This window comes from Haliotis asinina, chromosome 4 (genome assembly GCF_037392515.1).
Source record: "Haliotis asinina isolate JCU_RB_2024 chromosome 4, JCU_Hal_asi_v2, whole genome shotgun sequence".
Taxonomy (NCBI): Eukaryota; Metazoa; Mollusca; class Gastropoda; order Lepetellida; family Haliotidae; genus Haliotis; species Haliotis asinina.
The window spans coordinates 23,059,075-23,085,659 of record NC_090283.1 but is presented as its reverse complement, the minus strand read 5'-3'; the positions used below and the strand labels follow the sequence as shown (position 1 = coordinate 23,085,659).

At 41.1% G+C, this 26,585-nt stretch overlaps 1 protein-coding gene and 1 pseudogene across 1 annotated transcript; one reads left to right on the top strand and one right to left on the bottom strand.

Annotated features, from left to right (window-relative positions):
• Positions 1–26,585, top strand: part of LOC137280851 (uncharacterized) — a 539,924-nt pseudogene that overhangs the window by 235,984 nt on the left and 277,355 nt on the right.
• LOC137280716 (uncharacterized) lies at positions 1,920–11,916 on the bottom strand. The gene is made up of 3 exons (XM_067811937.1): positions 11,598–11,916; positions 4,259–4,390; positions 1,920–2,191 (listed from the first exon to the last, which is right to left on the bottom strand). Exons 1-3 carry the CDS (start codon positions 11,914–11,916, stop codon positions 1,920–1,922), a joined length of 723 nt encoding a protein of 240 aa, XP_067668038.1.

The window sequence follows — 26,585 nt, the reverse complement described above, 5'->3', positions numbered from 1 at the left end:
AGATCTAATTGACTTCCTTTGCAGCGTGTAGGTACATTCCTTGGCCCCTGTTGAGCTGAGGTTGTAACTGTCTTATCGTTTCGTGCATTGAAGGACGTGGTCACAATAAGTGTGGTAATTCTGTTAAAGACTCTAAAAGTTTGCGCATGCGCCAATCATGGACATTAGTGGTTGATAGTAGCAGTTAATATACAAACGGCTATGTAATTCTGGCTCCACATACATAGGTGAAACATCCCGTTCATTTGATAAATGACTGAAGGAGCAAAAACATCGGCTGAAAATAAATGATAATAATAAAAAGACATTTTATTTGAAAGCAACGGAACAACCGAAAAAGTACGTATGCTCTTTATATATTTGAGAGTATATAGAATTTTCATCTTTCATTCAATGAAAGTGTGTTCGTATTGGTAACATTCGCACAAATATAGTTAATCTTGGAACTGATATATATTGAAGTTGCAATTGAGAATAAATAGGCTAGTTGTCACAGAAAATAAATACACATATCGATAGTACAAAGGCATTATTTTAAATTTAACAAATCCATTGAACAATACTGGTTTATTCAGCAAAGGTGGCACCATAATCGACAATGACAGCAAAATCATTAATTCATAAAGACTCAGTGTCATAAGGCAGTGTAATAATTGGACAAACCCTTTAGTAATGACAATATCGTGAAAATATACCACTGGTGGGTAATGATTATATTCACACCGGAGGAACTGATGCTATACACGTTTGCCGAACTACTGAAAGTCACTGAACAACACCAGCCAAGTTCGACATAAACGGATCCCTATGAAATCATAAGACAGAGCACAGCGTCATCAAAGTCTACAGGAAATACAGAAACAGTACCATTGATGACTCGAAGCATTAGGTGAAGATCGTGTGGTCGTTTTGTCGTGTGGTCGTTTGAACAAGTGAGTGAGTGAGTTACGTTTTACGCCGCACTCAGCAATATTCCAGCTATAGGGAGGCGGTCTGTATATAATCGAGTCTGGACAAGACATACCAGTGATCAACAGCATGAGATCAATCTTCGCTACTAGGAACCGATGACATGTGTCAACCAAGTCAGTGAGCCTGACCACCTGATCCCGTTACTCGCCTCTTACGACAAGCATAGTCGCCCTGTATGGCAAGTATGGGTTGCTGAAGGCCTATTCTACTCCGGACATTCACGGGTCCGTTTGAACAAAACGTTGGTATGTCTCCAGTACCTATCTTCCAGTTTCGTAAGCTAATCCAACAATTCATTTAAACCCATATCACATGACTCAAGTTTTTCTTCGAATATTGACTCGTCACACTCTCACTGTTGACCTGTCAAGCGATGAGTATTGACTTAGTGTTGCAGAGCACCGTCGAGCCTAACGATTTTAAGTTTTGAGGTTACTGTAGAGATACAGAGACTGGTTGAAAGGCTTCATAAACTTGAAGTAAACTACGGTATAACAAAACACCTGATTACTGTTGATTAATTCAATCTGTGAACATAATACACCCGAAGGTACCCCAGACCTCCTGGCCTCCATTTGGGTGTGGTCTGATCTCCATGGTGAATGGGCCTGCAGGTCTCTGTTTGTGCATGCTGACCTCATCAAACTACTGATTTATAGAGTATTGCGGTGTTTGTTTGGAGTGAGTAGGTGATTTGGTTTTGCACCACTTCTTTTTTTATCAATATACTAGTAATAGTGGGGGCATCAGAAATGGGCTTCACACATTATACCCATGTATGGAATCAAATGAGTCTTCGGCTAACCCAACATCCCCTTTGTTTGGACCCCAAGTGTATTTACAATTTACGTTTTATCGTCAGTTACAAAGCGTGCACTAAAGCTTCTCATAAATAGTTTTATTTAAAGAATCACTGAGAGAATGTTGGGTAGTTTAACATGGTGGGATCATGCTTTGCAATCTCGGGAAAACTGAACCATAACTGTAGGATCAGATTCTATTCTGTAGTCAGATGAGGAAACAGTCAGGAGAGTTTTGGTGGTGAGGTCACATCTCCCGTCAGAGGCACGCCTGTCAGCTGATCGACAGACAAAGGCGGTGTGGGTGGTGCAGTGGTCCATGCACTGTTGTTCAGTCACGCCGGTGTAGGTAGCCATGTTGTTTCCGCCGATATAATAGCCACGTATTGTAGTGTAATGAGGACCGTACTCTGTACAAGCTGCAAACAAATAAGTTATGTTGAATATTTCTGTAACACGATGTTACCCCTCGGTTTGGTCGTTCTGCACAAGAAACTTAAGTAAAAAGCGATAAGGATCTTTGGTAGTCGAATACAGGAAAGCACTTTTTCCCTAATTGTTACACTGCTAGCTCTATTTCAGAAAATATTTTATTTTTGAATGCATGTAATCACACCTAAACACGCTCCTTTTGCTCATTAATGAAATATAATGGACCCTACAGTGTCTGTGACCATGCTTATCGGGTCAACTCGAATTCTTCCACCTATGTTTGAACTAACAGCCTTGAAATATCTCATCCTGCAAACGTAATGGCCACCGTTTGTACTATATCCTTGACTTCTGTCGGACTTTTTAATACACTCTTTCAACAAAGAAATACATAGGTGATATCAGAATATTGGACATATGTATCTGCGGGAAAAAATACACTTCTTTACCTCCCCCTTCTTCTAAGTGTTTGAGGAAATACTCTGCAAAACGACAAAAAGTGCAAAAGCTAAATGCACGTGCAAGTAAGTGAATGCATTAATAATCGCGTTGTGTTTAATTTTGTCATTCCTTTTGCTGGAAAAGAGGAAAACTTCATGCAAAGACTGAGTGCCGTCAAAGGCTGACATGAAGCTCGGGAGTTGCAGTCTGCAGTTGCCCAACATTGCCACATTCATCACGGCACCATACCTCGCCTTATTTGAGTTATCGTCTTGCCACAGCCGTGGGGACAAAGCAGTCCTCGTCTTAGAGGACTTCCCAACCAAACTTTCAGGAATCGATTGCGTGAAGAGGGGATTCGACCACGAAGGACATTTGTAGCCCATCTTTGAGAGACCCCCATTGACGCGATTATTTGCAACGGCGTCATTGAGTCTGGAACCGGAGTCTTAAAAGTGGGGACAAGTCTGGTTCAGTGATACATCGTGATTTCTTCTTCACCAGCGAGATCGAAAAGAGGCACGTTTACCGTCAGAGAAATGAACGTTTAGCCCCTAATTGTTTCCGACAGATCGACAAATTCGTTGAAGAAAGCGTCATGGTGTGGCGTGGGTTATCCAGCACACAAAGATCTGATTTTGTGGCAGTTCAGGAAAATGTGACATCAAATTGGTACTTCAATGAAGCCCTTGCTCGTCACATCCTCCCGAGTTTGGATCGACAGAGAGTCGTGCCAGTATGACAGCGCTACTTTACATACAGCAACCGTCAACGTCAGTGTCTTTGCATGGCCTTCCCGATCATCGGATCTAAACCCGATGGAACACGTATGAGATGGATTCAGTCGAAGTGTACGTCATCACCCCAGGCACTGCCACAAGTCGTGATCGCATTGCAGAAGGAGTGTGGAAGAATTCCACAAGAGCAAATCCATCCTCTGCCGAGACAGTGCCTGGCAGTAACTGCTGCCGATGGGGGCCATACAAATTATTAACTTTGACGCCATCTTGTAGACTCACTTGAACAATAATGTTTGGTGTTGTTCTCACGAATTCTCCGTCTATAGGTGTGTTCACTTTTTTAGCATTGAAATTACATGAAATAATTAATCTTAAACTAAAATGGCTTATGCGTTCCTTCTTTTTGTGTGAAGAGTGTATCCCTAGAACGGCGACAGCAAGAATATCAGAATGCTCGATACATTACGATTCGAAAAGCAAGTCAAATGTACTTCGAGCGTCAGGTTATGAAATCCCATTTGTTTCTTTCAGATTACACAAAGAAGCAGAACTAATTAATCATTTTGACACCAAACTCACCAAATCAGGAGTGCAAGATTTGCAGTTTAAAGCAAAATTTGTTCCTTAATACTTATTAACATTAATGAAACATTAATTTTATTCTAGTCAACCAAAGGCGGGTGGGACTGTACAATTTGTGAAAACCACCCGGAAGCATACCATTATGTGAGGCTTTTATAGGCGTATGTCTGTAAGTAGGTTCATTTGGGCCTTTGGAAAAATGAATTTGCAAACACATAATTGTACCAAATTCATCCTTTTCAAGGGGGCACCTTATACACCTTATAAAGAGATTATCTCTTTAATGCATACTTGCAACACATGACTTCTGTTGAGGTGAGAATGAAAGGCCGGGGTCACACATGCACTCGGAATTGACACAGACGGAACCTGTGACGTAACAGTCTGCGTTGTTTTGACACGTAGATCCAATAAAGCCTTGAGCTGAAACAACGAAAACAAGAAACACTACATATTAAATTATCATTGAAGGTATTTATGAACACATACAGTCGGAGTTGATACACACGGAGTTAGCCAGAGAACAGCCCGTGCTATTTTGACAGGAAGATCCAATACGTCAGTCAAAGAAACCAAGGTATATAGGTTTGACAATCTGTAACAGTTTCACTGCAGGAAAAGTAACAGTTTCACTGAAGGAAACGATGTTAGTAGGGCGGAAAACTTTTATATATATAATGCTTGACATCAAGTAAGTTTCCTCACACTAGAGTTATATCTCCCTTTCCTATCCCTTTCCTACCCCCTCTACACGCAGCCAAGACAGCGAATGGGACTTCTCCCAGGAAACACTGCCTAGTCGAACCCACCAAGAACTTTTCGGAGAATATGAAGGCTCCCCAACACTGCAGGCTTCTGCATTACCCAGATTGTCAGAAGGGCTGTGCTCCCGGTGGAGAACCCGGGCACTCTCCTCATCTGCGCCAAGAGATCAGGAGGTACCAAACCAAGGGTACCGAGAACAATGGGGAGCCTGATGACAGTGTACTTGGGATGCAAGGGAGACATTTCAAAGGCGAGGTCCGCAAATTTTAGCATGCTTTTCCTGAATCTTGCCAATCACATTGCTGTCAAAAGGGACAGAAAATTCAATGACATAAATAATTTCATTGGCTTTATCAAAAAGGACAAGATCAGGTTTGTTTGCAGGAATTCGTCTCAGGCTGTATATTGGCCTATTCCAGACAAGTTTGAAAGCATCATTTTCCAGGACGCCCTGGACATGTTCAAGGTCGTACCATGGATGGACCTCGGGGTCAAAGCCACATGCATGGCGGAGACGATAATAAAAGCAGCGAGCCATGCCATCATGTCTTTTAAGATATGCTGTTTGTGCCAAGGAAGGGTATCCACTGACAAGGTGTTGGACAGTCTCTGTAAATTCATTGCAAAGACGACATTTCATATTGATATTTTGTTTAAAAATTACAATCTGGCGATTGCGAGTGGGAAGTGACTGGTCCTGAGCTGCAAAAAGGAAGCCCTCAGTTTCACATTTGAGACCAGCCGACTTCATCCAGGCGAAGGAGTCGGTTGGATTCCTATTCTGTTCCACACACTGCATGTAAACACGATGCAATGGCTTCTCAGAAAGCTTCTCCACAAAGGACCGACTCTGAGCAGACTTGGTGAAGGACTTCACCTGGTTTACTCCCATCACTGTACCGTCCAGCAGTACATCGCCATGAGCAAAATCAACTTCCAATTTCAGATTGTGTCCAACAACATTGGCACGCTTAAAATAGCTGTGGAATTCCTTGCTTTCATCGTGAGTCTTGACGTGCAATCACCAGAGGATCATCCGATAAGTAAATATGAGCAAAAGTGCACAATAGAATTCTATCATGAAGAGCTTCCACATTAATCAAACCCCGACCTTCCAAATTGATTGGCATGTATAAACGATTAAGAGAGGAACGAGGGTGGTGTGCTCTGTTATCAGACATGATCCTCCTGGTCAGGCGGTCAAAACTCTGGATGTCTTGTTATGTCCAAGGTATTGTTGGCTTTGATCTTGTTTCGAGCATTTAATTCGGAGCTCCAGATTTTCTTTAAACGAGATTTATACTCGGCCCGAAGTTTATTTTGAATCTGGGCATTCTGGAGCTTGTCTCGATTCCAAGATAGGTGTAGGCCTGATCTTCCACGAGATGCTCAATAACTCCCCCCCCTCCCCCCCCCCCTCTTGTAACTTGGCCGATCCATCATTAGTTACCTTGCCACGTTTCAAATGAAGAGGATTACATTTGTCGAGCCCAAAAGTCATGCCAATATCATTAGAGAAGGACTCGACAAGGTGAACCTGTTCTTTCAAATTGGTATCTCCTTTGGCAAGGAGCTGGATGTCATCCATGTACAGGAGATGAGTAAGAGGTGTTGGGGATCTGTGCTGAGGAGGCCCGGGATGGTAACCTTCCTCCCTATTGAGCAGGAAACGCAAAGGATTTAGAGACAGACAAAAAAGCAATGGACTGAAGGAGTCCCCCTGGAAAATTCCCCTTCTGATTGGAATAGATTCCGAAGTCTGCACCTCTCCTTGCGAGTACATCTCAAGTTGAGTCGACCAGCAACTCATTAAAGACTTGAGTTAATCAAGTAGTCGCTCAGGGAGGTCAATACACTGAAGAGACTTCAGAATCCATTCGTGAGGGACAGAGTCATATGCCTTTTTGTAGTCTATCCAGCACATGGAGAGGTTGCGGTGGTATGTCTTAGCCTCTTCCAAAATCATTTTCTGTACAAGAATTTGATTCTTGCACCCCCAACATCCCTTTCTCGCCCCCTTCTGCTCTCTGTAAATTATCTCATTGGACGAGCAGTAAGATGACACAAGGTTTGTCAAACACCCTGTGAATAATTTATATTGAGTATTCAAACACGTGATAGGGCGGAAGTTTTGGGGATCAGTCAAGTCTCCCTTTTTGGGGAGGAGTATTGTGCGACCTTTGCAGAACCATGGAGGAACATCACCTGTGTCCACAAGAGAATTGAAACAGTGAAGTAATGGTCCTTGGACACAGGGAAACAGTTTCCAATACCGGTTTCGAATGCCATCAGGCCCTGGAGCTGTATTAGATTTGGACTTCTTTATAACAGTCTTCAGGCAATCTGGTGAGATGTAACAGACAAACGACCTGGTTAATTTCTCATGCATTGCATGGTCATAATCATCGACCCATGGTGCCTCCAGGTTACAGTTGCCGGGTACAGACCACAACTGTTTCCAGAACCTTTCATTGGCAGCCATGGGAGGCCGTTTATCATGCTCATCAACACCACTTGTCTTGAGTTGCCTGTAAAATTGCTTTCCATTCTTTCTAAATAGTTTATTTTCTTTGATAAATTTGTTTCTCTTTTCCCATTTTTTCTTTCTTTCAGTCCAAATTTTTATCTTTGCCTTAAGGGAATCGACAATTTGGAGAAGTACCTTTTCTTTTGTTGTTTTGTACTGTAATTTTAATTTTCTCCAAATTGTCTTTTGTCGTTTAGACATGGGATTCCCTGATGATCTTAATTTCAGGCACAGCTCTATCCAGGAAATATATTTTCTAGTTTCTGTTAATTTTACTTGAAACCGGTTTTTTCTTGGTTTATTGTTCTTAGTATTGGGAGATTTTTCTTTGGAAACTGTGTGAAGTTCCTCCAAAGTCCGAGCGGCAGCATAGACACAACAATTTACTTCATGTAATGAACAGTCCGCAGGGAGTTTTAGAGAGATAATTTCATTAAGTAAATCAATTTCCTTTTTGGGAAAAGACACGTTTAGTTGTTTCACTGGTCTCCGTTTCTCTAAAGGTAAATCACAAATTTCCTCATAAATAGATGTAAACAAATGTACACGGGATTTTCGGTAAGGTCTGCAACTGAAGAAGAGGAAGAGTGAGGGTTCAAAATTTCGGGGCCAATTGGCTCTTTCTGAGAAGAGTTTCCATCAGGAAGAGGAAAGAGGTTGACACGGACGTCCATCAGAAGTTTGGGGTCTGCTGCCACTTGAGCACTTTGCTCTTGCAAAGGTTCCTGACGGGCACCAGTTGTGGGTTGAACTGGCTCACGGGGCATTAGATGTTTAAGCCGCCGGAGTTGATCTCGGAGATTTTTGCTCCGTCAGGTAAGCATACATGGGCATGGCATTGTCCCAATGTAGCTTAAGCCACTTGCCATTGATACGTGGATTATCAGGCCATCCAGTCGCCATCGCACACTCAAGTAGTGTGGATTTTAGATGTTCTGACCAACATATTCTTGAACGGGTTCTGTGCCTTCCCCTGGGGCAAGTCCCATCTCCAGTAAGGTTGGTTTGACTATTATTATTTTTTACAGATTAGAATGAAAATGCAGCAGAGAGGGTTTGGGTGATCCTGGCACAGTCAGGCTGGTAAAGCTCATTATCAGCTCAGGGCCCTCGCCCCCTCTACACGCAGCCCAGACAGCGAATGGGACTTCTCCCAGGAAACACTGCCTAGTCGAACCCACCAAGAACTTTCCGGAGAATATGGAGGTTCCCCAACACTGCAGGCTTCTGCATTACCCAGATTGTCAGAAGGGCTGTGCTCCCGGTGGAGAACCCGGGCACTCTCCTCATCTGCGCCAAGAGATCAGGAGGTACCAAACCAAGGGCACCGAGAACAATGGGGAGCCTGACGACTGTGTACTTGGGATGCAAGCGAGACATTTCAAAGGCGAGGTCAGCATATTTATCATGCTTTTCCTGAATCTTGCTAATCACGTTGCTGTCAAAAGGGACAGAAAATTCAATGACATAAATAATTTCATTGGCTTTATCAAAAAGGACAAGATCAGGTTTGTTGGCTGGAATTCGTCTCAGGCTGTATATTGGTCTATTCCAGAGAATTATTATTATTTGTACGATTTTGTACCAGGTCTCCTGACCTAACCACAGTGCCGATTTCGATGAAACTTTCAGGGATGATAGCCTGTATGCTGAGAGGTATACAATGAACAAATCAAATCCCGACTTCCGACTTAACATATTCACACTATGTAGACAACCCCATTCCCCATGTAAAAAATGTTATCGGGCAGGTGACATTTTGCGCTATTTTGAAAAAACTGCAATTTTCGCCGATTTCCGCATTTTGACAGTGCCTTTCTTTGAAAATCTTCTTCTCCAGAACGGCACAATCGAGTTTGATGCACCATTAGAAAGCCCATGCACTGCAAAGCACAATTTGTTCAAGGCATCTTGATATCTTAAGTAGATATCGCCCTTGAAAGACACATTTTCATACGGCACATTAAATTGTCATAACGAAAACACGATGGATTTCATGTTTTTTTGTACCAAACTGTAGATACTTGAATGGGGAACACCTTTACCTCGCATTATGGCTATGTGAGAATCAATACTTACGTCACAGTTACGACGGAAACAAACTTTCCAGCCAGAATCAATTCGCGTTTTAACAAAATGTTCCTGTGACAGACAGATTTCTATTTTTAACGCCGCTATGGCACAGTCTAATTAGAACTGGAGTTTCTCTTCACCTGCATTACTCTGGCTAAACACTGAATGGTCACAGAAATACATGAGCGTTAAGGAAATAGTCGATTTTGTAATAGTGCATGAGTCGAGTTTTACGCCGCACACAGCAATATTTCAGCTGTATGGCTGCGGTCCGTTAATGATCGAGTGTGGACCAGACGCACCAGTGATCAACAGCATAAGCACCCACCTGTGTAACAGGGCACCAATGACAGGCCATACCTGCGTTACACTAGATTAGCAGGTAAATGATCGGTCTGTACAAGACAATCCAGTGATCAACAGTATGAGCTCTAATCTTTCCAGTAGTTTGTATATTGTTTTACCCCGCACTCAGCAGCATTCCAGCTGTATGGATGTGGTTTGTAAATGATCGAGTCTGGACAAAACAATCCAGTGATCAACAGCACCAGCATCGATCTGTGCAATTTTGAACCTATGATAGGCCGTACCTCCTCTGTTCTTAGGTCTACACTCAAAACAAGTAGTGTTCTTGAAATGTCAGACTCTAATCTTTCCAGTAGTTTGTATATTGTTTTACCCCGCACTCAGCAGTATTCCAGCTATGTAACTGCTGTCTGTAAATGATAGAGTTTACGCCGCACTCAGCAGTATTTCAGCTATCTGGCTTCGGTCTGTACAGGAGCGAGTCTGGACCAGACAATCCAGTGATCAACTGCATGAGCATCAACCTGCCCAATGTGGAACCTAGGACCTACAATCAAAACAATTAGTGTTCGGGAAATGTCAGGCTCTAATCTTTCCAGTAGTTTGCATGTTTGACTGTGCCATCCTGTTTGTTTTTGTGGAGTTTGTGAATTTTGTGTTCGTGTCAACATTGTTGACTCAGTGCCCAGTTAATGTAAAAAGCATGGCGTCCAAAGAAAGTGTTCAAGGGAAGATAGCCACGGTGAGTGTATGGAGGAAGTCTGAAGACCGTTAAGTATTGCCTTTGAGGCAATTCAAGTTATTATTATTATTGGTTGTTTATGCAGGCAACTAGTGCTTGCTCAAGGCGCTGACATATATTTCCCTCCATCATTGGATGTCAACGGTCCATCATATTATCAGACTTAACTACTCCCTGGGAAGTATACAACTCTTGCTGCCTCTTGGTTACTTGTAGCTGTCTTATCCTATGGAGGTACCCATCTATGGGTGGAGGGGGACTGGGACACTAAGTCACTAAGTTTACTGCATGTTGCTGTACCCGTAACTAGGTGTTTGCATGTATTCATGTGGCTACATCTGGTCATCTGCCAAAGGATTCGTGGATTCTGTTAAGTGCACAGGGTTGTGTACCCTACACTAGGGATTGTGACAACACGGAAAGAGTCTGCACTAAAAGTTGACTCCAAGGTTTTTACACCCAGTCACAGGTGGGCTCAGCCTGGCACCTTAGCCAGCTCGCCCACCGCGCCCCATGTCTTCAGATCATGAGAGAACAATATACTGATGACAAAATATACTTTCTAAAACAAGATAGGGATCTTCATGTTTTTATTTACGATTAAACATATTTGGGAGATTTATCGGAGTCAGTCAGTGTTGATACGATATTATTGATACAAACAAAAAGTATGGGAACAACCTTGTCCATACATACATAGTTTTCCAAAGTCAGAATGACCAGATAAGTACTGCCAGGAATGACCAAACAGGTTACGACCTGTCAGATGAGAGATGAATGGTACCAATAAGATAAGCTTAGAAGACGTGTTTGATATAGTCATTCCTTCCCTACCAGTTTTACATTTCCGTACAAGGCATACTATAGTTGCCAGGATATATCAAAGTGGTATATGCTAAATGTGCTATTCATAGTTCAGTAAAACTGGGAGTGCACGAACAATACCGTCGTATTTTCGGTTGAATATGGAAGTATGATACGTTGGTTTCATGCCACGCAATTTTTCATATCTAAGTTTGTCGCAGCGACACTGAATATTTTTGGAACTCACAGTACCGCTCTAGATTCTTTCAACGTTCCAAATATCACGAAAATTAACCATACAAAAAAGACATTTTATAGGAATCCAGGTGTCCTAGAAAACGTAAACGAGCAAACATGTATCATATTATTTTCTATAAAAGTCTGACATGTACATGTTTCATAACATGAATTACCTTTTTCTGTCACATACAGCATATATCCCGGTGCTGATTCACTTGCAGAGTTCTCGTTAAAGGCGACTGCGTAGCCTCGACATACTGTTCCTTCCGAGTTCACTTGAAAGGTGACGCAAGTTGTCTCTAGGAGACAAAAGGAGGCACATTCATTTCTGTTCACTGATGATCTTTGCCACAACCACCACCTTGAAAACAGCTGATTGTCAAACGTCGTGACATGTGTGTATTGGACAGTGTCGCATCCTGAAGTGGCTTGAATTCTGTCTTTCGAAACACGCAGAAATAGAATCAAGATGAAAACGCCTGTTTTCTCCATGATTTGGTGGAATAAATCTGAAGCTTGTTTCCACATTCAGCAAATGGAACACTGATCTTACTGCATGGTCAACGGCTTGTTAATCGAAGAACCGCGCAGTGTTGTCAGAATTGATTCTACATATGCAGATGCGACCAAATGTATGTCTCCATGGACATCAATTGCTTTGCTTCGTTGGTTTGTATCCATTATTAATTGATCTAGTCATCTGTAAATTGGTTGTCAGTCTATAGCAAATCTGGAACTTGATTCTTTTCATGTGGCATCTGTGCCTTGGGGCAAGCACAGGTTCTGTTTGATGTTTGAGTCTGTAATGAGTTCTCGACATGGGAAAAGGCAGCACAAATTTGAAATTAATCATAATTTTGTAAATTGCAAATGGAAAAAAAATCAACCTCCACATGGTGTTTAACATCTTTAAGAAGGTAAAATATGTGGTATTATGGATCAGCTTCTTAGCCTGTTCAACAATCTTTTCCGATGCAGTGGAGATATTACACTTGCAGGCGCACTCACGCACACGCACACGCACACACACCTATCCGTATAAGACTTCATCTGAGGAAAACCAGTGTCATTCGTCTTGTACACCAACTCAGGAAGATGATGTCCTCAGCAAGCCCTGCTTGTCGTAAGAGAATAGTAAGAAGATTGGGTGACAATCATGGCCTGAATATATAACATAACGAAACTTGCAACACAACACTGAACAAATGCTGCATCAGAACCAAAAATCAAATAGGATTTTGTGTCTCATTGACAGAATCTCGGCCATATCGTGATTGAAAACACGTTAGAGATTCTTGTCATATAAAGTCAAGGTATAAAACCCCCGTACACAAATGATAGTAAACCCAACTAGATAATCATGGACACAGATACAAACCTAGCATGTAAATCTGTAGACAAACAGTAAGTGTCAGGCTTTAGATGTAATTCACGATACTAAGAACCCTGATATAAGACGGACCCGTGAAGGTCTTTCAGCAACCAGACTTGCGATAAAGAGGCGGCTAACGGGACCGGGTGGTCAGGCTCGCTGACTTGGTTGACATCGGTTCCCAAATGCGCAGATCGGTGCTCATGTTGTTGATCACTGGATTGTCTGGTTACAGACCGCCGCCATATAGCTGGAATATATAAACTCACTCACTTACTGATATGAGACGGCAATGTTTTAAATGGGGCTGACCAGCCTCCCCATATAAACTGTCAACTGGCGAGCTTCTTAGGACCGGGATAGAATTGGTCTTTAGAAAGTCACGCGTGTAAGAGACGACTAAAGGGACCGGGTGGTCACGCTCGTGGATGTGGTTGACACATTTCATCCGACCTGCGTAGATCGATGTTCATGCCATTACTCACTGGATTGTCTCTCCAGACTCACGTATATACAGAGATACATTGTGTAGAGCTGGAATATTGCTGCGTGTGGTGTTAAACAACAGAAACTTCAAACAAATATAAAATTTAAACAAAATCGAACTGCGTCTAGCATGTTTGCATCCAAGGCGTCTGGAAATACTGTACAGCTGTTACCGTAAAATCGTTGCTGTAGTCTTCCATACTGAAAGGTTGATCAAACAACAATAGACAAGATTCGCATGACGCACTCTGAAATCATTAAAGAAAGAGCATATTCATTTATATGGAAGCATGGTAAGTGTAGAGAGCAGACGTGTTAAGGCTGGAACTAATAGGGTATTACTCGATAGAAAAACTGATTACTGGAAAGTTGATGGAATCTCTTATGTCTCATTGCTGTCAATAAAACATCTCGTTAGACGACAACAGTCCCCTAAAAAATCACAACCATCTTTTGCAGTGTTTTCAATTCTCACCAACACTGAGGAGATATCTAGGGACCTCAACTTTCAATTATGTAAAGCTAGAGTTACCTCTATGCACTGTGTTAGACCCGAAGCAACTGAATGAAAAGAATTATGTATTGTGCCATATCTCTTGAGAATGAAAAACATACGGGAAATTCGTTATTAAGACACTTTCCTTTACTTGCATGAATACAAGTGTTGTGTGTTATGACTTAAGACGTGTTGAGATAGTCAGCACTTTTGTTTTCATTTCTGAAGAACATAAAGATTCAATAGAAAAGGAACGCTGAGTGTTGGAAAGCTGACGTACGTAGTCAGTACGTTCGTTTACATCTCTAGATAACTAACACACATGCATTCTATAGAAAAGCTGAGTGTTGGAAAGATGACGTCTCATGCCTCACTGATGTCAATAAAACATCTTGTAAGATCACAGCTGCTGGGTTTGTGTGTCTCCTTCTCCGCACTGTTTCAGATGCCTAAAGGTTGACGGAAAAGGATAATATATTGTACCACATATCTGGAGTACAAAAAGCATAGGGGACCTTGGTCTGTTCAGGATCATGAAAATTTTCGTTACTTTCATTAACATATGAAGTGTCATGGCATAAGACGTGTTGACATAATGGACAGTTTTGCTGTGGTCTCTAGACATTTTATCCACGATGCTACACGGAGACTCCCTTGTCAAACCTCCTCAATAACACAATAGCTCAACTTTGAAACTTATGCAGCAGCTTTGTATTGATTCATATTTCCTGTAATCGATTAAGATTGGAAACGTTTGTTTGGTAGTTGTTCGACGCCGCACTCTTCAACGTGAAAGCCATATGGCTGCGGTCTGTATTCGATTGAGTCTGGACCAGACAATCCATTGAGCAACATCATCAGCATTAATCCACGCAACAGGGTTACTATGACATGAGGGTCAATCAAATTAGTGAAGCTGACCACTTGATCTTGTTCGTCGCATCTTGCAACAAAAAAGCATGGACCAATTCTAACCCGGATTGCTGAAGACCCAATTCTAACCTGGACTGCTGACGACCAATTCTTACTCGGACTGCTGACGACCAATTCTAACCCGGATTGCTGAAGACCCAATTCTAACCTGGACTGCTGACGACCAATTCTTACTCGGACTGCTGACGACCAATTCTTACTCGGACTGCTGAAGACCCAATTCTAACCCGGATTGCTGAAGACCCAATTCTAACCCGGATTGCTGAAGACCCGTTTCCGAATTGTTCTATGCAGTCTGACTTGCTATGCCTGAAAGCTTTTAGCCCACAAACTAGTTCCCTACCCAGAAATTTCAATATAGACACGGCTTTCATCATAAAGCTGCTAATGTGACCATTTACAAAATTACCGAATGAAAATTCACCAGTCAGTCAGGCCAGTAAATGGAGATTCACTGGTCCGTCTGAACTTGCCACAGACGTGTGAGCCAATGGCTACTTCGCACACTAATCCTGGGCCGGATGGCTGAAGACTGGATCTTGAGGGGTGATTACGATAATTACATAGTCAGGTATTACACAGATGCTGCCAAGCATGAGAGTGCAAAAATCATTTCCGTCATTTCCGACAACCGTCGTTTGCCAAAAGCGAAAAGAAAGTTGTGCTTTTACAGTAACACTCGCCTTGTGTATGTTGCTAAGCCCACATCTAAATTATCAACAGAGCTGATCAGAGCAGTCAGATAGACTGGGTATGTTATTGTAGTACGCATAAGAGAGTTGACTTGTTTATGACTAACCCATGAGCGTGTAGTATTTATTGAACCTAACGAAGACGATTTTATCCTAGCCAGGGGCAAGTGCAAAGACGGATGTCGCAATGCTTTTTTGCTCTGAACTGCTCTGTTAGTTTTCATCATACAATATTTAGCTTGTTAGCTGTTTACCTCCAGACTCATGAATATCCTAATTGTATGATTGCAGTCTGGAAATAATCGAGTGGAAACTATTGTAAATATTTTGAAACTTTTCAGGGAAGCATGCTGAGGACATTTTAAAATCTAACACTCTTAGCAAATGTTTGTTTGGGATTTTCATTCCGTTCTTCCACGCTCAGAAATATTTTAGCTATGTGGTGGAGTAGTATTCCGGGTGGGGGTACGGGTTCAGTCCCCTCTAAGGTATGCTACAAGGTTAATCCCAGTCTTACAGGTATTAAATTAGATACGACAATGATGGCAGATAGGTTCTGTGTCTTTTTTTAGTCAGTTACGTTCATTGAGATAATCTTTTTTCATAACGTTTTTAAGACCACGGGCACCCATGAACGGCCACCTCCTCGTGGTGGGTGCTGGGTAACGCCAAGAGCCGTTCAAACCCCCATGTGGACCCGGGTCAACTAGGTCCATAGCACCCCATTGCTGGTTGCAAGGAGCACCCGAATTGGGCAACCTGTTTGCCGTGGGTTGCGTCCCGTGTCGGTGGAGGACGTTAGTCTGGTGGTTGAGGGCAGTAGGAGCCTCAACCATGTTCCTGTTGCTCAACACACCACTTTGGGCCTTACTTCACCTAGACGGGTGGTAGATTCGGCCCGATTCTATCAATCGGATGGTCACGCCAAGCCCTGTGTATGGACTTGTACGTCACTCCACAAATTTAATTTGAAAATGTTTAACATTTGGACTTGGTACATTTATTCATATCAAATGTCAATGATTTGCAATATGATGTTTTGCTCTTTGCCTAGAGTCTTATGTCAGAAGGCGGTGGCTCATAGGCCAATCTGGTGGATTAGCTATTTATAACTTTTCTGCTGGAGTATATCATCCGAGTATCCTTGGTGCTGCAAGTTGGAGACCCACTTGTTTTCAGCATTGTCCTTGTGATACTCCGTGGTGGGTGGGGAGCTCGGATGATGAACCTTAAAACACTAACTATGGCTTACGAAACCCCTATGACCAAGAAAAAACGTCCTCTTGACATGGATCCTGATGTTAATGAACAAAGACCGTCCACATCTATTGACTATTGGCCACGTTTTGTAGTACTTGAGACTGTTGACAAGACTCCTTTGAAGCTGAACCCTTTTGCTGTTTCAAAAGGCGTACAAGGCATAGCAGGAGATGTTAAAAATGTTAGACGTTTGCGTACAATTCACTTCTTATTGAATGTAGTAAGAGACAACAGGCAAATAACCTCCTGTCAACTAAATCTTTTGTTGGCATTCCCGTATCAGTCTCTGCCCACCAAACGCTTAACACCAGCAAAGGCATAGTGAGAGACCGAGACCGCCTTTTCGCTGATATGCTGGAAATTGATATTGCCTCAGAGATGAAGGAACAAGGTGTGTTGTATGTAAAACGTTTCACTACCCGTAAACACAATGAGATCCAACAAACAAACACCTATTTGTTTTCTTTCTCTACTCCGACTGCTCCTAAATCGATAAAGGCTGGTTACTGTCATATCAAAGTGGAAACATATATTCCGAATCCACTGAGATGTTTCATGTGTCATAAGTATGGGCATGGCGTCAATACTTGCACATTGTCTGTTGTGTGTGCTCACTGTGGTGAGAAGACACACACAACAGAAGATTGTGACAGTAGTTATAAGAAATGCACTAACTGTTCAGGAGACCGTTCCTCTTATTCAAAAGAGTGTCCAATATGGAAGCAGCAGATGGAGATCAACAAACTGAAATTTACTCAAAATATTAGTTTTTCAGAAGCAAAACAGCTTGTCCAGAGATCTGAATTAACAGAAACATATGCTTCAAGACATTATCTGAGGCGACGAATAAAGCCACCAGATCAACTTCAGGCTGTCAAACAGATTTGACGTGGGTGAACACTGATTCCCCACAGACTTTTGCACCTGCAATATCTACACAAACTGCTGAGCCACTTCCTGGCACGTCTCAAAATTAGCCAGAGCCAGATCGTGATCAAAATTTGTCATCTCAGTCTACCACAAGGTCTCAATTGTTGTGTAACATGCAACAAACTGCTAAAGGCAAAGGTAAGCATAAGCCGGATTCTTCCCAAAAACAAAGTGGCAGACCCCAAAACGGGTCCGAAAATAAGATTAAACTTTACAACAAACATGGATCACTTGAAGACATGGACGTGTCCGAACATGTCTCACCGTCTACAGCTCTTCAGAAGACTGACCTTCAAACCCTACACGATCAACTCCCCAAACCGTGTATTATTATGGGAGATTTGAATGGCCATAACCCACTCTGGGGCGGTACAACTACGAATACTAAAGGTAAACTATTAGAAGAGTTCTTTTCAGATAACGATTTATGCTTATATAATGACGGCTCAAACACATATTTACACCCTGGTACAGGAACTTATTCTGCTCTCGACTTGTCACTTACAAATTCAGAACTACTAAATGAATTTGAATGGTCAGTCCACAATGACCTCTGTGGAAGTGACCATTTTCCTACTATACTAAAATCTGTAACTCCATCTGATGTTCCTCCATCATCAAGGCAGAATTTTAAAAAGGCTAACTGGGCTTTATATGAAACACTGTGTGCTGAAAAACGTAAACCCGAACGGTTTATTGACGTTCCTGATGCTATTAAATGCTTTTCTGATGCATTGAATTCTATAGCTGATGAGTGTATACCAACGTCCTCTGCAGTTCCACATATTCGAAAACCATGGTTCAACGATGACTGCAAACAATCTTGGAAGGCAAGGAAAAAAGCAGAACATTATTTCCGTCGCCATCCTATTGTGCATAATTTAAATAAATTTAAAATTTTAAATGCTAAAGCACGGCGTACTTTTAAACAGAACAAACGCCAATCTTGGCAAAATTATGTATCTAAAATAAATTCTCGGACACCCATGTCCAAGATATGGAACATGGTCCAAAAAATTAAAGGTAAAGGCACTAAATCTACTGTCCATCATTTTAAACATGGAGATCAGTTACGTATGGATAAATCAGATATTGCAAATAAACTGGGCGAAACCTTTGCTAAACACTCTTCCTCTTCTAATTATTTACCTAAATTCCAGCAGTATCAAAAACAACAAGAAAAGAAAACTATTAATTTCAATTCTGATAATGGGGAAGATTATAATGAAACCTTTTCTATTCATGAACTCCATACTGCCCTTGATCAAGCTCATGACACTACTACAGGAGCTGATAACATACATTATCAACTCCTGAAGCACTTACCAGAATCCTGCCTAGAAACTCTCCTAAATATTTTTGATGATATTTGGACATCGGGTAACTTTCCTCCGTCATGGCGTGACGCCATAGTAGTACCAATACCTAAACCTGGACGTGATCATTCGGATCCATCCAATTATCGTCCGATTTCATTAACTAGCTGTGTGTGCAAGACCATGGAACGCATGATAAATAATCGACTTGTTTGGTACTTGGAAACAAATAACCTTATCACAGGTATACAGTGTGGTTTCCGTAAAAACAGAAGTACTGTTGATCACCTCGTGCGACTGGAATCATTTGTTAAAAACGCACTAATTAATAAACAACACGCTGTGTCTATATTTTTTTATCTTGAAAAAGCATATGACACTACTTGGCATTTTAAGAGATTTACATGACTTCGGATTGCGAGGTCGTTTGCCTGAATTTATAGCCAGGTTTTTAAATAACAGACAATTCCAGGTCCGCGTGGGTTCTACCCTGTCTGATCATTACAATCAGGATCAGGGTGTTCCACAAGGCGGTATTTTGTCTGTCACTCTTTTTAGCATCAAGATCAACACTTTATCTAAAGCTTTAAACGATTCAATTGATGGATCGTTATTTGTGGATGATTTTAATATTTCTTGTCGTGGTAAAAATATACATACCATTGAACGACAATTACAGTTGTGTTTAAACAAAATAGATAAATGGTGTCTTGAAAACGGCTTTAAATTTTCTAAATCGAAAACTAACTGCATACATTTTTGTCGTAAATACAAACCACATAAAGACCCTGAACTCTCTCTAGATGGGACGTCCATTAAAGTTGTGAAGGAAGCAAAGTTCTTAGGTCTAATCTTTGATTCACATTTAACGTTTTTACCACATATTAAATAACTTAAAACTAAATGCCTGAAAGCACTTGACTTGTTGAAAGTGGTTTCAAATTCTAAATGGGGAGCGGATCAAGCTACCCTTCTCCATCTATATCGATCTCTCGTGCGTTCTAAACTTGATTATGGTTCCATCGTCTATGGTGGAACTTGCAAAAGCAGCTGAAAGCTATTAGATTCAGTCCATCATCAAGGTCTAAGACTTTGTCTTGGCTCCTTTAGAACTTCACCTGTTGACAGCCTGTATGTCGAGGTTGATGAACCATCTCTAGAGCAGCGACGTATAAAATTAGCTTTACAATATGTAACAAAACTATATTCAAATGAGTCAAACCCTGCATATAACTGTGTTTTCAAGTCCCTGTATGAGGATTTATACAATAAGAAATCTTCTCTTGTTCCGCCTCTTGGTTTAAGAATAAAACCATAGCTTATAGCTCCTTCCCGTCTTCTTTCTTCTCCTCCTTGGCAGTTGGTTAGGCCACAAGTTGACCCAACATTAACGAAATTTAAAAAATTAGAAACTAATGAATTACAGTATAAACAAGAATATCATCAACTGAAACATAAATATAGCAATTACAAATCCTTATTGACAGATGGGTTCAAGGACGGTGGCGCTGTGGCTTGTGCCACTGTCATTGGATCCAGAACAATATCTTCTAGATTACCAGACAATAGTTCTATTTTTACAGCAGAAGCTAACGCCATATTAACAGCTCTTAAATATATTCAAAGACACCCGAAACGTAAACAGTATATAATATATTCCGACTCTCTTTCTTGTCTTCAGGCTATAAAAAATATTTCTTGTAAACATCCACTTTTAATTGAAATTATTGAACTGTATAATACTCTTGCTACTGGCCAATACGACATCGTCTTTTGTTGGTTACCCAGCCACGTCGGCATTTCTGGGAATGTGATGGCCGATCTTGCTGCCAAAGCAGCACTCAACAAATCTGTGACACCACTTCTTCTTCCATATTCAGATTACAAAGCTTGCATTAGAACATATATCCGTGATCTGATGCAGAAGAAGTGGGACACTCAAGTAGGTATCAATAAATTACATGAAATAAAACCGTATGTTGGCTACACCTACTTGGGTTGCCAGTCCAGATTTGAGGAGGTCATCATGCGACGATGTCGCATTGGCCACACAAGATATACATATAAATATTTGCTCAAAGGTGAGGATCCTCCGTTTTGTATCCCTTGTGATGGAAGAATCACAGTCAAGCATATCCTGCTTGACTGTGTTGAGTATTCCATACAAGGGATCAGTATTTTAATTCAAGAACTCTGAAGGATCTTTTTAATAACACAAGCTCTCATTTAATCATTGCATTTTTAAAAGAATTAGATTTATTGACTGAATTGTAAATAGATAAATATTTTATTATTGGAAGTTTAAATTCATAACTGTGCTTGTTAGTGGCTGTATCTTCAAAGGGGGTTGAAGTACTGTAAAACTATTGTCCTCCCGAGAGGGTACGTAAGTCCACAAACATTCAAAGTAAATTCAAACTTTCCACGTTTTTAATCGTAGCATAAGTGTCTTCTTATTTGCATGGCTAGATTTCCCACATTGCTGACGGCTGAGGGGATGATGTAAATCCAGCTAGGGTCCATGCAGGTAGCAAAGGTACTGTGAGTCCCCATGGTCCTTAGTATGGTGATCTACCTTCAGTTGTTAGCGATCTATAGCCCATTTTTATGTTGTATTGTCCTCTATAGACAAATTGTTTTAGGTATAGTTACTAGTTTTATATTCTCATCTGTGATATTCCAGTTGTTTTACTGTCCTTCGTTGACAGGTTTTATAATAGATATATATTTCATTTCAGTATTAAATGTTCTCGTCACGATATGGCTGAGATATTGCCGATGTGACATTAAATATTAACTCACTCACTCACTTTAAGACCACGCCTGCTCTGTAGGATTTGCACAATCCGTAGTGACATTTCACTCCAGTACCACATACGGAACATGAGTAGTTCACCATGCCCCTTTGGACAGACATCATGTGTGTGCTGCAATACTTGGTCTTGCATGGTCTGTCACACGTCTTAGCTTTTCCCTAGTGTACGTATTTGCAACGATTCGGAGCGGATCTCACCTTTGTTGAATGCTATCACAGTCCATCAATTAGACAAACGTTTATCTAAGTGCGATCAGCTCCATATCATTGAAAAAACTCCTTTGCGAACAATACATATTCCATAGGCCTTTTTGTAGTGACATGTCATTTAGGATGGTGCAGGTCCCAAGGAACAGACATGATCTGAAACTAAATTATTTACAATAAGAAACTAAACATCCAGAACAATTCTTTTTTTAAAAAATGGGTGAACACGCCGGGTCGTTCTGCCATCATTGTTGCATCTAATTTCAATATCAACATTGTTCATACGGTCTATCCAGTACCTTGTCCTATTTGTAACAGGGTCTCGTGATGATGTTGGTGTTTCTCTGCTATCAGTCATATATTGAACGATTGCGTTGCAGAGTACAACTTCTGGTAGATAATATGTACGTTATCAACACCTTTTCACAATTTACCATTTCTTGACTATTTGTTACAAGGAAGTAGGGCAAAGAATGGAAGAGTCAGGTGTGCGAGAAAGGGAGGAGACGGCACGGGTCAAAGAATCAATAACTTTGTCAGCGCTTGTGCACGTGCTCCTCGCACACCTGGCTGTCCCTCTCTCTGCATTCGTATCTCGTAACAAACAGTGAACTATGTGAATATTTTAATGATAGTTTGTAGAAGAAACTATTTTGCTATATTTAGGGCATAACTTCTGCAAAAAGCTCACAGAGTCGGTCCGATGTTTTGATTATGAGTTATAGAGTATGCCCTGTTTATTAGGTTTGGGGTTATAGTGCAATTAGTCGATCCGTCTTGAACCAGGCGGACTTTAATATCCGGGTTAAAATTCGTCTTCAGCAAACTAGGGTTATTGTAAGAGCCAACTAACTGAATCGGGTGGTCAGGATCACTGACTGAGTTGACACCGGTATCCCAGCTGCGTGGACCGATGCCACTGATACCATACATTGGATAGTCTGGTCCAGGCTCGTTTATAAACACACCGCAGTCTTGTAGCTGGAAAGCTTCATTAAACAACAAACAAACAAACAAATACATTTACATCTTCATTCCTAATAAAACATGTAGTGTCATTGGGTTACTTGAATTAACTGTGAATGTTCATTTACTAAACGAAACAATGACATTATACATTAAAGGGCTACAAGAGAATGTTACTTCAAACCAATAAACCAAAAAACCCAAGGAATCGGTGTGATGCTTGTAGGTACGCCAATTGTTGTGTTTAGGCGTAACCAAGGAAAATGTTTTCTTTCCACATACGCCAAATTGTTTTCTCATACAGGAGACACTTTAACTCGGTTAAACATTCGTAAACATTCAAATTGTTGTCAATTTTGTAATGTCAAGAGAGAGACCTTTTCATGTTTGTATTTCCCCTACATTATTAAGGTTTTCTTGCCCATTGGGAAATCAGGTTGAATCATTTGCTGTAATAACTGTCACGAATTTCTATTTTCCTGAATTAGAAAATAAACATGATTTATGATCAAGGGAGAATATTCTTGTCCACGGGTGAGACGTAATTTAATGTTATTTATTTTATCTTCTTTCATACATATCCATGGAAATAACATCTTGACTTATCTACAGATAGATGTTTGTACGAATCTGACCAAAGCGCTGAAAAGTCTCCTGCAAATGACGCTCCAAGAAGTTAAATGAGGTTTTCATATTTTTTTCAAAATTAAGGTTTTGCGAAGTTCAAGATATACGCCCATCCTGATTTTAGTCAATAACTAAAGTAAAGATTCCATTCTAAGAGTCGAAATACTTACAGAACAACAATTTTCAAACAATCCTGAAACTAACACGTGGGTCGATGACCATATGAACAACGTATATTCCTACTGGACATGTCTTGTAGTGGTGGTGTTCTGATTAACTGAAATAATCGAAGATTGGTCGCAGTGACTAAATGAACAAGCAATCGATCACATTTTCTCATGATCGAACACGAGCGATTTTGGAACTGCTGTTCTAGTCCTTGGAACACTAGAACGTATCTTCGAACTTGTCAGTTTCTGGAAACGTGTATAATTCTTGGAAAACTCAATTCACTCACTGAAAAAACCCGACTAAATATTTCTTGAAGACTCCCGGAAGTTTATGTTCATGATATATTGCTCATCAGTTTAAAGAAGTACGTTGCATCATGTTGTACATATCTGCAATAACAACCTGGATAGGAAAATCTGAAAACTTATGCTATTCATTTTTTTATGGTTGTTCTTTTGTGATGAAGTAATCACCAATTGCGAAGTTTCAACCATTTCCCACCACTATTGTCTTTGTTAAGTGCTACATCGCTGCATAACTTGCAGTGACAACGTGTAGCATACTATTTCAAAAACAGCACAGATCCCAAAGACGCTGTTACCTGTGTCGCATGCAACTGGTAGATCGCGAGATTCCCATGTACGGCTCGACAATATGGGTTCGTTCAATGGAAAAGAAGCGGTGGGTTTAATGACAGCTCACGTGTAACAGTCACCAAAACTGAAGACATTTTTGTTGAGAGTTTTAGGTGGCACTTTGCTGGAGCATTTAACATGCTTTTTAGAGAGCTTGACTTCCAAGGTCAGTGAAGACTTTTTCCGTATGGACGAGTCAAATTTTGACATCGTGTTTCATTCACGATATGGCTGAAATATTGCCAATGCGACTTGAAATCTTAACTCACTCACACACCGAGGTGGACACAGATCTGAGCGATTTGATTTGAGGAGAGCCTGCGCCTTGTAGGAAGTAGACCAATCCTATGTCTTCCAACTTAGCAGCGACTAGTTGTATGAAATTTCACATTCTTACGACTTTGTTATTCTCACGTATCAACTGTCTTCCATGCTACACGTTCTTACTGCAAGTCGCACTATGAGAACGCACCATACGTAATTATATAAGCTGTACGATTTACCCGTGAAGAGACCCGTGAAGATCCCGGGGTATAATAGGCCTTCACCAACCCATGCTTGCTATAAAAGGCGACTATGCTTGTCGTAAGAGGCGACTAACGGGATCTGGTGGTCAGGGTCGCTGACTTGATTGGCACATATCATCACTTCCCAATAGCGCAGATCGATGATCATGTTGTTGACCACGGGATTATCCGGTCCAGACACGATTATTTACACACCGTCGCCATATAGCTGGGATATTGCTGAGTGTGGCGTAAAACTAAACTCAGTCACTCACTACCCGTGAAGATCATGGGTAGCTATGGTTTTCAGTAACCCAGACTTGGAAAAGACGATTAACAGGATCACGCTCGCTGACATAACTGACACATGTCAGTGCTGCGTTAAAGATCAAACCAGCCAGTCCTAAACCAGTCACTATAAATTGTGGCTGGAACGCACCATGGTAAACTATTCTGTTCGTAGTATTCTTAAAGTAAAGGAAAGTCATTTTGTGAATGGTACAAGTACAGCTGTTCTCATACAGCACTGAGCTCATATAACACACCTTTTGCATATTTAATGTACTGTTTCTGCCTCATGCTGGTGTCGATGACGATGACAAAAGCATATTATATATAATCAATATAAATAGACAGCTCCATCACAATAAGTGGTGTCCATATCAAGGCGATGGCGATGGCAATGCCAAGATAATATTACACATACTCAATATAGATGACAGTAACTGTTAACCATACCAGTTCCTAGTGAACATGATACATAATCAATATAGGACCCGTAAAGATCCGGGTTAGGTGTGATCTTCAGTAATCCATGCTTGTCGTATGAGAATACTAACGAGGTTGGGCGGTCAGGCTCAGTGACTTGGTTGACTCACAGAGATTACCAAACCAGTTGAATGGTATCTGACAGAGGCGAGCACAATACTCTGTTTTACGCACCATACAATCGCATCATTTTGTGGTAGAATAGATTCAAATTTTATATTTTCTCTTCGTAGCTGCGCAGTAATGTACAACATAACGTTTATAAATGAGAGACGTCTCTTACCTTCCTTATCACCACTCATCCCCAAGGTGATCCTCCACAAAAAATGTTTCTGCCACATGTTCGCGTCACCAAGGTAGTAGTGAAACTGCTAACCAGACAAAATCACTAGAAATGGATTAAACACTCGATAAAGGTGCCATGTAAATATGGGGGATTTTGATTCTTGGAAGCATTAACATATTTGTGAGTTTCACGACATCGTTATCGTTTGGTGGTTGTCGTCATCGGCAGATTGTTGTCGATATCGCTACACACTGGGGATCTGTACTTGTGTACCAATTTACGTTCAATGTTCTTCCATCGACCGGAGCCAAAATTATTGAGTGTGTGTAGTAAGATGCAACCTGTGTGCTTGCATGTGACATTGCTGAGGCGATGTTCACTCTCAATGGGAGACTACTCTTCTTCGCCCAAGTCAGAAACTGGTACTTGGAATGTTACGGAATTTATGGAGCTGCAAGTGGGAAATTTGAGTTGATTACATCCGGCATGTTATGAAGACATGGACTTAGCAATATCTTTGGCAATGGCGTCGTATGTGCAGATAAACCGTTCCTGTACATGTTCGATTGAAAACATGCGTGCCACCATTTGCATTCATGAACCCTCGCGAACGTTCCATGTTGTACATTGAGTCAACTAGTGTGTCTTTGTTCCGATTGTTATCAGTGCATTCGATAACATTGGAATCACATGTT